General features: G+C 39.6%; 1 protein-coding gene across 1 annotated transcript in view; it reads right to left on the bottom strand.

Moving 5' to 3' along the window:
* LOC135550536 (connector enhancer of kinase suppressor of ras 2-like) overlaps positions 1 to 15,323 on the bottom strand; it is a 58,459-nt gene that overhangs the window by 26,646 nt on the left and 16,490 nt on the right. The window contains exons 6-8 of the mRNA XM_064981456.1: positions 12,225 to 12,344; positions 11,918 to 11,977; positions 8,962 to 9,030 (exon numbers count right to left, since the gene is read on the bottom strand). Coding sequence (XP_064837528.1) covers positions 8,962 to 9,030; positions 11,918 to 11,977; positions 12,225 to 12,344 — 249 coding nt within the window. The remainder of the gene's footprint in view (positions 1 to 8,961; positions 9,031 to 11,917; positions 11,978 to 12,224; positions 12,345 to 15,323) is intronic.

Here is a 15,323-nt window from a genome sequence, read left to right on the forward strand (position 1 = left end):
GGTGTAACTGAGTCATGTTTGTAGTCCTCCTTGCTCGCACATGCTTTTTCAGTTCTGCCCATGAAATGTTCTATAGGATTGAGGTCAGGGCTTTGTGATGGCCGCTCCAATACCTTGACTTTGTTGTCCTTAAGCCATTTTGCCACAACTTTGGAAGTATGCTTGGGGTCATTGTCCATTTGGAAGACCCATTTGCGACTAAGCTTTAACTTTCTGACTGATGTCTTGAGCTGTTGCTTCAATATATCCACATAATTTTCCTCCCTCATGAAGCCATCTATTTTGTGAAGTGCACCAGTCCATCCTGCAGCAAAGCACCTCCACAACATGATGCTGCCACCCCATGCTTCATGGTTGTAATGGTGTTCTTTGGCTTGCAAGCCTCCCCCTTTCTCCTCCAAACATAACAATGGTCATTATGGCCAAACAGTTCTATATTTGTTTACACAGAGCAGAGGAATTTCTAAAAACAAAAGTATGATCTTTTGTACCTGTTTTCTCCAGCATCTTCACAAGGTCCTTTGCTGTTGTTCTGGGATTGATTTGCACTTTTCGCACCAAAGTACATTCATCTCTAGGAGACAGAACACATCTCCTTCCTGAGCAGTGTGACTGCTGTGTGGTCCCATGGTGTTTGTACTTGTGTACTATTGTTTGTACAGATTAACGTGGTACTTTCAGGCGTTTTGAAATTGCTTCCAAGGATGAACCAGACTTGTGGAAGTCTGCAATTTTTCTTCTGAGGTCTTGGTTGATTTATTTTGATTTTCCCATGATGACAAGCAAAGAGGCACTAAGTTTGAAGGTAGGCCTTGAAATACATCCACAGGTACACCTCCAATTGACTCAAATTATGTCAATTAGCCTATCAGAAGCTTCTAAAGCCATGACATAATTTTCTGGAATTGTCCAAACTGTTTAAAGTTACAGTCAACTTAGTGTATGTAAACTTCTGACCCACTGGAATTGTGATACAGTGAATTATAAGTGAAATAATCTGTCTGTAATAAAAAAATTGTTGGATAAATTACTTGTGTCATGCACAAAGTAGTTGTCCTAACCGACTTGCCAAAACTATAGTTTGTTAAAACTTCTTAGGGCTGTGATCCAGCTAACGGGATCGATATGACAACAGCCAGTGAAAGTGCAGGGCGCCAAATTCAAAACAACCCGAAATCACATAATTAAAGTTCCTCAAACACGGGTATTTCACACCATTTTAAAGATACACTTCTTGTTAATCCCACCACAGTGTCCGATTTCAAATAGGCTTCACGGCGAAAGCACCACCAATGATTATGTTCGGTCAGAGCCAAGTCACAGAAAAACACAGACATTTTTCCAGTGTCACGAACCGGCTCAAAGCCTGTAACAAAAGGGAGACAACGTGGAGATAAGGAGTAAATAAAGTAATCTAAGTACAATATACAATGGTGTGTGTAATCAGTCATCAGTAGTGTAAGTGAGTGTTTTGCATGCATGAATGTGATAATGCAGGGTGTTGAAAGGTGCCAAAGCAAACAACCAAAAACCACCAAGATACACAACAAAATCTATAAAAGTGTCTGCGTGGAGAGAGTCTCCTCCATGAATGGGGAAGTGGTGTATTTATCCTGGGAGCTGATGTAGCTGACGACCCTCCCAACTCCGCCCACCGACATCCTAATAAGGAAACAATAACAAAGAGAGAATACGGCAGACAGAGTGGGAGGGTCGTCACACCAGCCAAAGAGAGGAGTCACAAAAATCAGAAATAGAGAATCACTAACCTTTGATGATCTTCATCAGATGACACTCATAGGACTTCATGTTACACAATACATGTATGTTTTGTTTGATAAAGTTGATATTTAAAAAATATTTTATACATTGGCGCGTTATATTCAGTAGTTCCAAAAACATCCAGTGATTTTGCAGAGAGCCACATCAATTTACAGAAATACTCATCATAAATGTTGATGAAAATACAAGTGTTATACATGAAACTTTAGATACACTTCTCCTTAATGCAACCGCTGTGTCCGATTTCAAAAAAGCTTTACGGAAAAAGCAAACCATGCAATAATCTGAGTACGGCGCTCAGAGCCCAAACAAGCCAAAAAGATATCCGCCATATTGTGCAGTCAACAGAAGTCAGAAATAACATTATAAGTATTCATTTACCTTTGATGATCTTCATCAGAATGCACTCCCAGGAATCCCAGTGCCACAATAAATGTTTTGTTTTGTTCGATAATGTCCATAATTTATGTCCAAATAGCTCCTCTTTTTAGCACGTTTGGTAAACAAATCCAATCTCACGAAGCGCATTCACAAGGAGCAGACGAAAAGTCAAAAAGTTCTGTTACATTCTGTAGAAACATGTCAAACAATGTATAGAATCAATCTTTAGGATGTTTTAACATAAATCTTCAATAATGTTCCAACCAGAAAATTCCTTTGTCTGTAGAAATGCAATGAAACTCAAGCTGACTCTCACGTGAGCGAGCGTCACGAGCTCAAGGCATTCTGACAGACCTCTGACTCATTCCCCTCTCATTCGCCTCCACCTCACAGTAGAAGCATCAAACAAGGTTCTAAAAACTGTTGACATCTAGTGGAAGCCTTAGGAAGTGCAACATGACCAATATCCCACTGTAGCCTCAATAGGGAATGAGTTGAAAAACGATCAACCTCAGATTTCCCACTTCCTGGTTGGATTTTTTTCTCAGGTTTTTGCCTACCATATGAGTTCTGTTATACTCACATACATCGTTCAAACAGTTTTAGAAACATCAGAGTGTTTTCTATCCAAATATACTAATAATATGCATATATTAGAAACCAGGACTGAGTAGCAGGCAGTTTATTCACCTTATTCATTCAAGCTACTCAATACTGCCCCCAGCCAAAATACATTTGTGGAGTGGTTGAAAAACGAGATTTAATGACTCCAACCTAAGTGTATGTAAACTTCCACTTCAAATGTAGATGTCCAAACTTTTGACAGGTACTGTACATGCAGACACATCTAGAAAAAAAACACATTCGGTTCCTTAGAAGTTGTGGGAACGTGTTTATTGTTTCATATTGGTTGTGGGGAACGAAGCCATGTGTTTTTCTGACCGGTAAAACTGAACATTTTTTAAATGTTCTGAGAACAGAAGTGATCATTTCACCTATTCTGAGAGCATTTATTTTTAGGTTGAAGTGAAGTTTTACGAAAGTTTTACTCTGGTTCCTTTTAAGTTTTCCAGGGTGGTTTTATTACTATTGTAGGTAATTTTGAGTTTTTTGTATAACTTCCTTAAAACTTTCACTGAAAGTTTCAATAATACTTTTAATAACACTGCTACCTTATTTTGGGTTTACTTTTTTGAACTCCAAGCACAGATAGGACACATGGAAATTATTTTCCTTCAGCATTAATCATGCAAATACATGTATTTTTTAATGTGACTAGACAAAAGTGAGATTAAAAGAAAACCGATGCTTGCGCAACTATGGGGCAAAACTGACAGGTTTGGTTCAGATTGTTGGCAGCATTTAAAACTATACTTAATCTCCAATGTTTATTGAAAACAAATATATTTTCACAATGTGCAGTTATTGTCTATCAATTACATTGTTACAGTTATTGGTTAACTAGCTAGCGAATTTTAGTCATACTAGCATAGACATGACATGAGTCAAAAAACACACCAGAACGCACTTAACAAGATAAAGGATAGAGATAGTTTTGTTTGACGAAAGTATATGTTTTAAATAACATTCTTAGAACGTTCTCTGAACGCTACTAGTTTTCTTGCGCTATTTATGGATATTTTTTTTAATGTTCTTTGAACAATTTGAAAACATGGCTTTTAATAGAACCATGAGGAAACCTTTAGGAAACATTATGCTGAAGCACTGAAATTCCCACAGAATAAATATTTGAGAACATTCCCAATGTCAAACCAGTTGGAGAATGTTTCGAGAACATTAACAAAATTGGAATTAAATGTAACCACGGTTGAACTTTTAGGAAACATGACTTTAAATAGAACCAGGAGGAAACCTTTTGAAAACATTTTGCTGAAGTACTGAAATTCCCACATAAGAACGTTGTTTCTTAACTCTCTCTTAACTAATTGAGAACATTCCCAATGTCAAACCAGTTGGAGAACAAACCAAAATTGTTACTAAATGTAATCATGTTGTAACTTTTAGGAAATGTTCAGTTTAAAGTAACGAAACACCATAAAAAAAAGGTTTTTCGTGAAGTTCCTTTAATGTTTGGAGAATGTTCCAAAGCCAAGCAACAATACTGCACCATGCCCAGAATGTTGTGGGAAGGTTGTATGCAAAAATAACCATAGGACAACCATGTTCTTACCAAGCCTTAAGAAACATATGGTTCTCAGAAACGTATGCGCTAGCTGGGACAAAGCATGTAATAAGTTAGCTAGCCTCTGGCCCTCAGGACAAGTTTGCCAGTTGTAGGCTTCTATTGGATGTTTGCCAAGGCATGTGACCATTCAGTTAAAGGCACAATCAACTTAGCATATGTAAACTTCTGACCCAATGGAATTGTGATACAGTGAATTTTAAATGAAATAATCTGTATTTAAACCATTGTTAGAAAAATGACATGCACAAAGTAGATGTCCTTACTGACTTGCCAAAACTACAGTTTGTTAATATTATGAAAGTTAATTGGCACAACTACTGTCTCATGTTTCTGGACACAGCATCATGTCATAAAATGTATAATCTATGTGATTGGCTGATCATACAGTAAAATAGTTTTCCATACACAGTAAAATAGGCTACCGCAACCACAACGTATTAGTGTATCTTTGTTAAGGTAGGAGGAAGTGCTGTGCCCTTTACCTTTTAAAAATATATCACAAATGTGCAGTTAGGCCCACTAGAAATGGTCCCCTACCGAGCTAGGACACTGCCCCTGCTCAGTATGACAACATCACAAGTGGCCTGATTAATGCATCCACCAACCCAAATAAATTACAGAAAATGCCACAGTCCTCCCAATCCATTGTTTATATTAGTTGTTAGTTTATTATCTCCTGCCAGCTGTTTTCATACTACATCTCCAATTCCACTAGAATCATATTTACTGGACTTTAAATAGCCTGGAGGGCCTCTGCAGTAACGACAAAGAGAAACATACACAGACCTCAATGCAAAGTGACACAAACAGTAGGTCGTGACCTCTAAAGCTGCCACTGTTTCATCAGTGGATGACGTAGCTACTGTGGCTTCTGTACATGTGTGCATAAGCCACAGTAGGATAAACAAACATTTACTTCTGGCAAAAATAGAAGGAATGCTGAATGCTGCAAAGCTTTGATTTTGATCAGATTTTTCTTAGAATCCTCATCAGCCAACGCCAATGGCGACAGCTAGTCTTAACGGGGTCTGACAAATAACGAAAAATACATTACAGACAAACTACTTTACAATTTACATACATTTAAAAACATTAGCACGTAGGGTGTGTGTGTGTGTGTAGCTATCAGTTACATATACATGTCAGTACATACACACAACAAGAAGGTCACATGGGGGAGAGGAATTGTGCCGTGAGATGTTGCTTTATTTGTTTTTTGAAACCAGGTTTGCTGTTCACTTATGCTATATGAGATGGAAAGGTGTTCCATGCAATCATGGCTCTGTATAATACTGTAAGTTTCCTTGAATTTGTTCTGGACCCCGGGACTTGAAAAGACCCCTGCTGGCGTGTCTGATGGGTAAGTGTGTGTGTGTCAGTGCTGTGTGTAAGATGACTATGCAAACAATTGGGAATTTCCAACACATTCATGTTTCTTATAAAAAGAAGTGACGCAGTCAGTCTTTCCTCAACTCTTAGCCAAAGAGACTGGCATGTATAGTATTAATACAGTATTAGCCCTCTGATTACAATAAAGAGCAAATTGTCCCACTCTGTTCTGGGCCGGCTGCAGCTTAACTATGTCCTTCTTTGCAGCACATGACCATATGACTGGACAATAATCAAGATAAAACTTCTTGTGGATCTTGTGGAGTGTAGTGTCAAAAAAGCAGAGCATCTCTTTATTACGGACAGACCTCTCCCCATCTTTACAACCATTACATCAATATGTTTTGACCATGACGGTTTACAATCTAAGGTAACACCAAGTAATTTAGTCTCCTCAACTTGCTTAACAGATACACCATTCATTCCCAGATTCAGCTGAGTTATAGAACTTTTAGAATTATTTGTACTAAATACAAACCTCTTAGTTTTAGATATGTTCAGGACCAGTTTATTGCTGGCCACCCATTCTAAAACTGATGGCAACTCTTTGTTTAGGGTTGCAGTGATTTCACTAGCTGTGGTTGCTGAAGTGTACAGGGTTGAATCATCAATTTCTGCCCATCATTTATTTTGTTTTATTCCGTCACTCTTTATATCATCTTGGCTTCTTCTTCTTCTTTATGATGGGTTTAGTCACATAATTTCTCAATTTGCAGTAAGTCAGCCAGTCAGATGTGCAGCCAGACTTATTAGCAACTCCGTTTGCCCCATCACTGTCAACCATACATTTTTCCTCATCAACCCATGGAGCCTTAACAGTTCTTAACTGGTGCATGGTTTTGGAAACTTGGCTTTCCTGGATATGGCCCCTATATTGTAATCACTGCATCCAATGGGTACAGATACAGCATTAGAACAAAGTTCCACAATATTAGTAAAGACGTGATCAATACATCCAGAGGGTCTTGTTTCTGTTGTGTTTGTAAACACCCTGGTATGTTGATTAATAACCTGAACTAGATTACAGGCACTGGTTGCAGTGAGACGCTTCCTCTTGAGCGAACAACTTGATAAAAACCAGTGAATATTCAAGTCCCCAAGAAAGTAGACTTCTGTTTACATCACACACACACACACTATCAGGCATTTCACACAGATTATTTAGATACTGACTGTTAGCACTTGGTGGACTATAGCAGCACCCTAGAAGAAATAGGCTTTAGATGAGGCAGATGAACCTGCAACCACAACACTTCAATAACACTTGACATGAGATCCTCTCTAAGCATTACAGGGATATGGCTCTGAATATATACAGCAACACCTCCCCATAAGCATTCCTGTCTTTTCTATAGATGTTATATCCTTGTATTGATACTGCTGTATCAAAGGAATTATCTAAGTCTCAGAAATGGCTAATATATTGTTATCTGATGTGAAGCAAGTTATTGATTTCATTAACCTTGTTTTTTAAGGCTACATATGTTAATATGGGGCATTTTTTGCCCTTTCCTGGATAGCTTATCATAGATAGACATAATATGGAAAATAACAAACAAAGCAAGAAAAAACATTATTCAGGAGTCCATCAATCTGTTGGTGGTGTGTGTGCTGTGGGATTGAAAATATGAACCCACAGGCTTGGCTCTCACATCCTTTGTAGGCTTTTGGGAGGGAGGGTGGACAATGAGCCTGTTATAGCGGATGTAAGCAATGTCCCCATGCGCTTTGGCAGGTTTCATGGCTGGGATAAGTTCTTTCCTCTTCTGGCGCACAGCTTCAGGATAGTCCTCGTTGAGGAAGATGTACGTTCCTCTCAAGTTATTTGCTCTTTTCAGAACAGCTACCTTGTTCTTGAACATCAGGAACTTGACCACTATAGGCCTGGGTTTTCCAGTTCTGTGTACGTGCTCCACTTCAATCTTGCTGCGGGTCCATCTTCAGTTTCTCAATTATCATTTCCCTCACTTTATCCTCAGACTCCGTCCAGGTCTCGTGGAGATTCTGCGATTCCATCCACAACAGTGTTGTTCCGCCTTGATTGTCCCTCGAGATAATCGGAGTTCTCCGTCATTGTTATTATGGATTCAAATACAGAACAGATGTCCTCTCTCAATGACTTACAGATTGCTATTATCTTGCTGTTCTCCTTTTTAAACTCATCGATCTGACCTTGTGAGAACTGCAAACTGTTCTTCAGGTCCTGGACCTCTCTGGTCAGATCATTCATTATTTTCTTAGTTGACTCCAGCAGTATTTGGACACAACACTTGAAGCTTTTTCTTGTTGTTGTAACAACTGCTTGTAGAACTATTTTTGTTTGTTTAAAAGTTCCTTCACCTGTGATAGAGAGACACCACTGTCCTCAACGGTGCTCCCACCGGCTTTGGTCTTTGTCATGGTAGCAATGTAAGCTATGCTGTTACAGACCCTTGATAGCTAGCAAACGTTAGTTAGAAGCTACAGTAGGATAGCATCTGCACCAACGTGGCTACTTCTCTGGAGTGAAATAGATATGCTATTGTTCCTTGTAATACAGTGAATATCCCACACCTTAATGTGATGTTACATGTTGACAATTGTTTGAAAATAAATCAGTTAATTCATAGTTATTTTACAAAAGAAAGCCGCAAAAAAAGATGTTTCAATGTATCTACTAAAGAGGAGAAAACATTGATGTAGATAATTTGATTAACCATAACTAAGGTATCTATTGATGAATATAGAGGAGTGATTTGACTGTCCTTTTTGCTGTTTAAAGTGAGATCCGGTCAGATTAAATGAATTGTCCAGTGTTGCCAACCCATGTGCGTTAAATGAACCCACTCGGTTACATTGGGAACTAAAAGCTCATTATCAATTAATGACTATCCAGACCCCTGTATCCTTACAAGTACATTAAATCCCTAACTACCAGATACTAAATGATTAATTGAGGACTAATTAGGTACTAGGAAGAACTAAATAAGCACCTTGTACTTGGCTTCCAAAGGCAACGCATTTAGTCCCCAGACAGGCTGGGCTAGAGGAGTATAGAGTCTAGGAAAGCAGACGTTTCTCATTCATGATAGCTGACCTTTCCTGACCCAGACTGAACAGCATGTATTTCACAGACCCTGAGAGAGATCCTGTAGGACTAAATGACATAACAGTACTCAGTGCTGTACTCAGTATCCACAGTGGAACACTCAGTCTGGACTCACCACAGTTTGGTGATTGACCTGAATAACCTCGTCTCCCGCATGGATCTTCTTGCACTGGTCAGCTGGAGACTGCAGAGACAGTGACAGACAGTATCCAAGTAAGACAAGTAGAGGTTAGGACACATCGACTGTGCCATCATGGCAATATAAACAGACAGATCATTGTCATCAGAGACCTTTGTCTATGGTTTGTCAGTATAGGTCATATACTAACTACTACGTAAGTATACGCTTTGGCCAACTACTTTGAATTTATTGTCATGCCGAACATGACATAAGTGCATTTGGAAAGTTTTCAGACCCCTTGACTTTTTCCACCTTTTGTTACGTTACAGCCTGATTCTAAAATTATTATTATTTAAATGTAATCCTCACCAATCTACACAGAATACCTCATAATGACAAAGCGAAAACAGAAATACCTTATTTACATAAGTATTTAGACCCTTTGCTATGAGACTCAAAATTGAGCTCAGGTGCATCCTGCCATTGATCATCCTTGAGATATTTCTACAACTTGATTGGAGTCCACCTGTGGTAAATTCCATTAATTGGACATGATTTGGAAAGGCACACACCTGTCTATATAAGGTTCCACAGTTGACAGTGCATGTCAGAGCAAAAACCAAGCCATGAGGTCGAAGTAATTTTCTGTAGAGCTCTGCGACAGGATTGTGTCAAGGCACAGATCTGGGGAAGGGTACCAAAAAATGTCTGCAGCATTGAATGTCCCCAAGAACACAGGGCCTCCATGAGCAATCGGGGGAGAAGAACCTTGGTCAGGGAGGTGACCAAGAACCCAATGGTCACTCTGACAGAGCTATAGAGTTCCTCTGTGGAGATGGGAGAACCATCCAGAAGGACAACCATCTCCGCAGCACTCCACTTATCAGGCCTTTATGGTAGAATAGCCAGATGCAAGCCACTCCTCAGTAAAAGGCACCTGACAGCCCTGCTTGGAGTTTGTCAAAAGGTACCTAAAGACTCTCAGACCATGAGAAGCAAAATTCTCTGGTCTGATGAAACCAAGATTTAACTCGCTGGCCTGAATGCCAAGCGTCACCTCTGGAGGAAACCTGGCACCATCCATACTGTGAAGCATGTTGGTGGCAGCATCATGCTGTTGGGATGTTTTTCAGCGGCAGGGACTGGGAGACTAGTCAGGAGTGAGGCAAAGATGCACGGAGCAAAGTACAGAGAGATCCTTGATGAAAACCTGCTCCAGAGCTCTCAGGATCTGAGACTGGGGCTGAAGGTTCACCTTCCAACAGTACAACAATCCTAAGCACACATCCAAAACAATTCAGGGGTGGCTTAGGGACACGTCTCTGAATGTCCTTGATTGGCCCAGCCAGAGCCCGGACTTGAGCCTGATCCAACATCTATGGAGAGACCTGAAAATAACTTTGCAGCAATGCTTCTCATCCAACCTGACAGAGCTTGAGAGGATCTACAGAGAAGAATGGGAGAAACCCCCCAAATACAAGTGAGCTAAGCTTGTAGTCATACCCAAGAAGACTCGAGACTGTAATCACTGCCAAAGGTGCTTCAACAAAGTACTGAGTAGAGGGTCTGAATACTTATGTAAATGTGAGATTTCTGTTTTTCATGTCTGTAAACCTTGCTTTGTGGTTATTGGGTATTGTGTGTTGGTTGATGAGGGGGGAAAAAACGATTTAATCAATTGTAGAATTAGGCTGTAACTTAACAAAATGTGGAAAAAGTCAAGGGGTATGAAAACTTTCTGAATGCACTTTACATGGCATAATAATGAACAGAACAAAGGAGTTTGCTAAAGCAAAGACTGATCTGCAAGGGGAGGCTACGGTGGCACAACTTTAGAAGACAGATAAATTATGGTTTCCCCCCCAAAATGTCCAGTAACAGTCTAAAGAGTGTTACTTTTTTTAAATTTATGTTTTTAAATGTATGTAAAATGCAAAACGTATTTTGTCTGTAATGTATTTTTCATTATATGTCAGACCCCAGTAAGACTAGCTGTTGTCATTGGCGTCGACTAATGGGGATCCTTTTAAAATAAAATAAAAATATAAATCTCAGCCACCATTTAGCAGCAATTGAAAAGACCAGATGAGTTAGATCACTTGGCAGAGACATCACCAGCCTCTATACCTCCCTTCATACCGTGGTACTACGACTGCACACTTTGTACAATATCTCCAGTATTTTCCTTCCATAGGGGCTCGGAAATAACAAAAATGATCTGATCAGTCACAGTATGTGTCTGAGTAAAACTTAAACATCACATTAAACAGCAGCACCCATTCCCTCTCCATCTCCTACAGAGAGTCCTCCCCATCCCAGTCCTGCTTTGAAAGTGTTGCCAATTAGAAGAGCTGTGGTTCTCTGTGCAATACTACCATCTGTAAGCCTCTGTCACCCCTCCTCTGTTTCACCCCCAATTAAACACCCAGATGTTAATTAGGGTGTTCACTATTTGCTGCATTAATTGAACAGTTATCCCAGAGCCCCAACCAGAGGAGCTGATCTTTATAGCACTACAAGAAGCTCATGGGTCAAAGAAGCAAGCCAATGGTAGGAGACAAAAGCAAAGGTATGGTAATCTCTCATGGACAGACTACAGTACGTAAACATAAATGGTACTGTAGATCTTTCATGATACAATGGGATGCATGAGATAACGAGCAGCATTAGTTCCGGTGCTTTGGACAAATCACGATTTCACAGCTGTTAGCATCTTTTGAATTTAAGAAGGGGAGGGGACATTTGGCCCATAGAGTTGCCGGTTCCGATCTCTTCTCAACACATATGGACCCAGAACTTAATCGAGCATCTGACCAATTACGCAAGACTTTAGTTCTGGGTTAACCGAGATTAAAGGTATGGTGGCAAGAGTGGGTATGGTTAGCAGATAATGTTTAAAGTAAAACATTTGTTTTACTACAGGGTAACAGGGTCCAGAAAGTAGACTTACGTTCTCAGTGGTCCCAGTGATGACATGAAGGCCGTCGTATGTAGATTTGATGTACATTCCCTAAATGAGAGGAAAAAGGCTGAACATTATTAAACTTAAAAGCAGAATAATGTAGTAATAATGATGAGACTTACACTTCCCAATATCTTGTTATGAAACTTGTAAGCAACAGCAAACAAATTGAGCCTGTTTTCTCTGTCATAGAACTATCCTGTCAAAGACTAAGTATCTTAGACAAACTCCTTGTTCAGCTCCTGTGGAGGTATGATTGAAGGCATCTATAGTATAGTATAGAGTGAGAACTAACCAGGCCCTCGCTGGGCATGATATTGGTCAGGTGCACCACCTCCAGATGGGCCGACTGGGACACCAGTGAATCAGAGGACAGCGAGATGATGTGGTCACAGATCCCAGACAATGTTTTACACTGCAGACAGAAGAAGACAGGAAGGGATCATTCTATATGCTGCATCGCACACTGACAACTGAGTAATATGAATTACTGCCTGAATAACTATCATTCTTTGGATGCCTAAATGATACAGGTAACACCAACACAAAGTGTCTTAATAGGGTGCTGGGCCACCATGAGCTGCCAGAACGGCTTCAATGCACCTTGGCAGAACTTCATTGAGGGGATGCAAAACCATTCTTGCACAAGAAATTCTATCATTTGATGTTTTGTTGATGGTGGTGGAAAACAGTCTCAGGCGCCGCTCCAGAATCTCCCATAAGTGTTCAATTGGGTTGAGATCTGGTGACTGAGACACATTTAAAACTCCATATACTTCTTTCCCAGCTAGCACATTTGATACCTCGGAAGTTGTGGGAACTAATAATTTTGATTTCACATTGGTTGTGAGAACGAAGCCATACGTTTCCAGACCGGTAAAACTGAAAGTTTTCCAAGTGAAAATTTCACCTGTTCTGGAAACGTTTATTTTTATGTTGCAGGGAGGTTCTGAGAACGTTTTACTCTGGTTCCTTGAAAGTTTTCCTGGGAGGTTTAATTAACGCACTTTTGTAACTTCCTTAAAACTTTCACTGTTTCAATAAGTTGAAGTCAGACATTTACATACACCTTAGCCAAATACATTTAAACTCAGTTTTTCACAATTCCTGACATTTAATCCTAGTAAAAATTCCCTGTCTTAGATCAGTTAGGATCACCACTTTATTTTAAGAATGTGAAATGTCAGAATAATAGTAGAGAGAATGATTTATTTCAGCTTTAATTTCTTTCATCACATTCCCAGTGGGTCAGAAGTTTACATACTCAATTAGTATTTGGTAGCATTGCCTTTAAATTGTTTAACTTGAGGTCAAACGTTTCAGGTAGCCGTCCACAAGCTTCCCACAAGAAGTTGGGTTAATTTTGGCCTCCTAGCTTGCACACGCTTTTTCAGTTTTGCCCACAAATGTTCTATAGGATTGAGGTCAGGGCTTTGTGATGGCCGCTCCAATACCTTGACTTTGTTGTCCTTAAGCAACAACTTTGGAAGTATGCTTGGGGTCATTGTCCATTTGGAAGACCCATTTGCATCCAAGCTTTAACTTGACTACTGTCTTGAGCTGTTGTTTCAATATATCCACATAATTTTCCTCCCTCATGATGCCATCTATTTTGTGAAGTGCACCAGTCCATCCTGCAGCAAAGCACCTCCACAACATGATGCTGCCACCCCCTGTGTTTCATGGTTGTAATGTGTTCTTAGGCTTGCAAGCCTCCCCCTTTTTCCTCCAAACATAACAATGGTCATTATGGCCAAACAGTTCTATTTTTGCTTTATCAGACCAGAGGATATTTCTCCAAAAAGTACCATCTTTATCCCCATGTGCAGTTGTAATCCGTAGTCTAGTTTTTTGACGGTTTTGGAGCAGTGGTTTCTTCCTTGTTGAGTGGGCTTTCAGGTTATGTCGATATAGGACTCATTTTACTGTGGATATAGATACTTTTGTACCTGTTTCCTCCAGCATCTTCACGAGGTCCTTTGCTGTTGTTCTGGGATTGATTTGCACTTTTCGCACCAAAGTACATTCATCTCTCGGAGACAGAACGCGTCTCCTTCCTGAGCGGTATGATGGCTGCGTGGTCCCATGGTGTTTATACTTGCGTACTATTGTTTGTACAGATGAACGTGGTACTTTCAGGCGTTTGGAAATTGCTCCCAAGGATGAACCAGACTTGTGGAGGTCTACAATTCTTTTTCTGTCTTGGCTGATTTCTTTTGATTTTCCAATGATGTCAAGCAAAGAGGCACTGCGTTTGAAGGTAGGCCTTGAAATACTTCCACAGGTACACCTCCAATTGACTCAATTGAGGTCAATTAGCCTATCAGAAGCTTCTAAAGCCATGCCATCATTTTCTGGAATTGTCCAAGCTGTTTAAAGGCACAGTCAACTTAGTGTATGTAAACTTCTGACCCACTGGAATTGTCCTACTCTGAATTATAAATAAAACATTTGTTGGAAAAATGACTTGTGTCATGCACAAAGTAGATGTCCTAACCGACTTCCCAAAACTATAATTTGTTAACAGGAAACTTGTGATTGAAAAACAAGTTTTAATGACTCCAACCTAAGTGTATGTAAACTTTCGACTTGATCTGTATTTTTTAACTCCAATCACAGATAGGACATATGGAAAATGATTTCCTTAGCTATTAATCATGCCAACACATTTATTTTTCAACCTATAATCTTCTGTTCTCTATCCATGACCACACTGACCACACTTAACAATATATAAGATAGAAAGAGTTTTATTGATGCTGAGAACAGAATGTAATTATTTTTTTATAACATTACTCAACTTTACTTGTGGTTTTTATGGAAACTTTTCTTAATGTTATGAGAACAACTTGAGAACATTACTTTAAATAGAGCCTTTAAAAAAATAAAAATAAACTTTATTTAACCAGGCAAGTCACAAATTATTATTTTCAATGACAGCCTAGGAACAGTGTGTTAACTGTCTTGTTTAGGGGCAGAATGACAGATTTTTTCCTTGTCAGCTTGGAGATTCAATCTTGCAACCTTTCGGTTACTGGTCCAACACTCTAACCACTAGGCTACCTGCCACCCCAACCATGAAACCATGAGAAAATCTGTAGGAAATGATATGCTGAAGTACTGAATTTCCCACAGAAAAATGTTCCCTATTAACCTAAAGTTGATCAGCATTAAAATGAAAATCTCCATTAAAATGTATCCCATTTCAACTAGAGATATGTTTGTTGCATGCTGCGTTGATGTCGACCTTCTGCATCTGGAGGTGGCAGAGCTGCAGCAGTGTGTGTCAGACCAGGAGATTCCAAAAATTGGTCTTATCACGGAAATATCTGTAGTGTCTTCCCCTCTATGGAAAGGTGAGACTCTCACAATGGTGTTTTCCATTTAGCTCTAC

This window comes from Oncorhynchus masou, chromosome 12, assembly GCF_036934945.1.
Source record: "Oncorhynchus masou masou isolate Uvic2021 chromosome 12, UVic_Omas_1.1, whole genome shotgun sequence".
Taxonomy (NCBI): domain Eukaryota; kingdom Metazoa; phylum Chordata; class Actinopteri; order Salmoniformes; family Salmonidae; genus Oncorhynchus; species Oncorhynchus masou.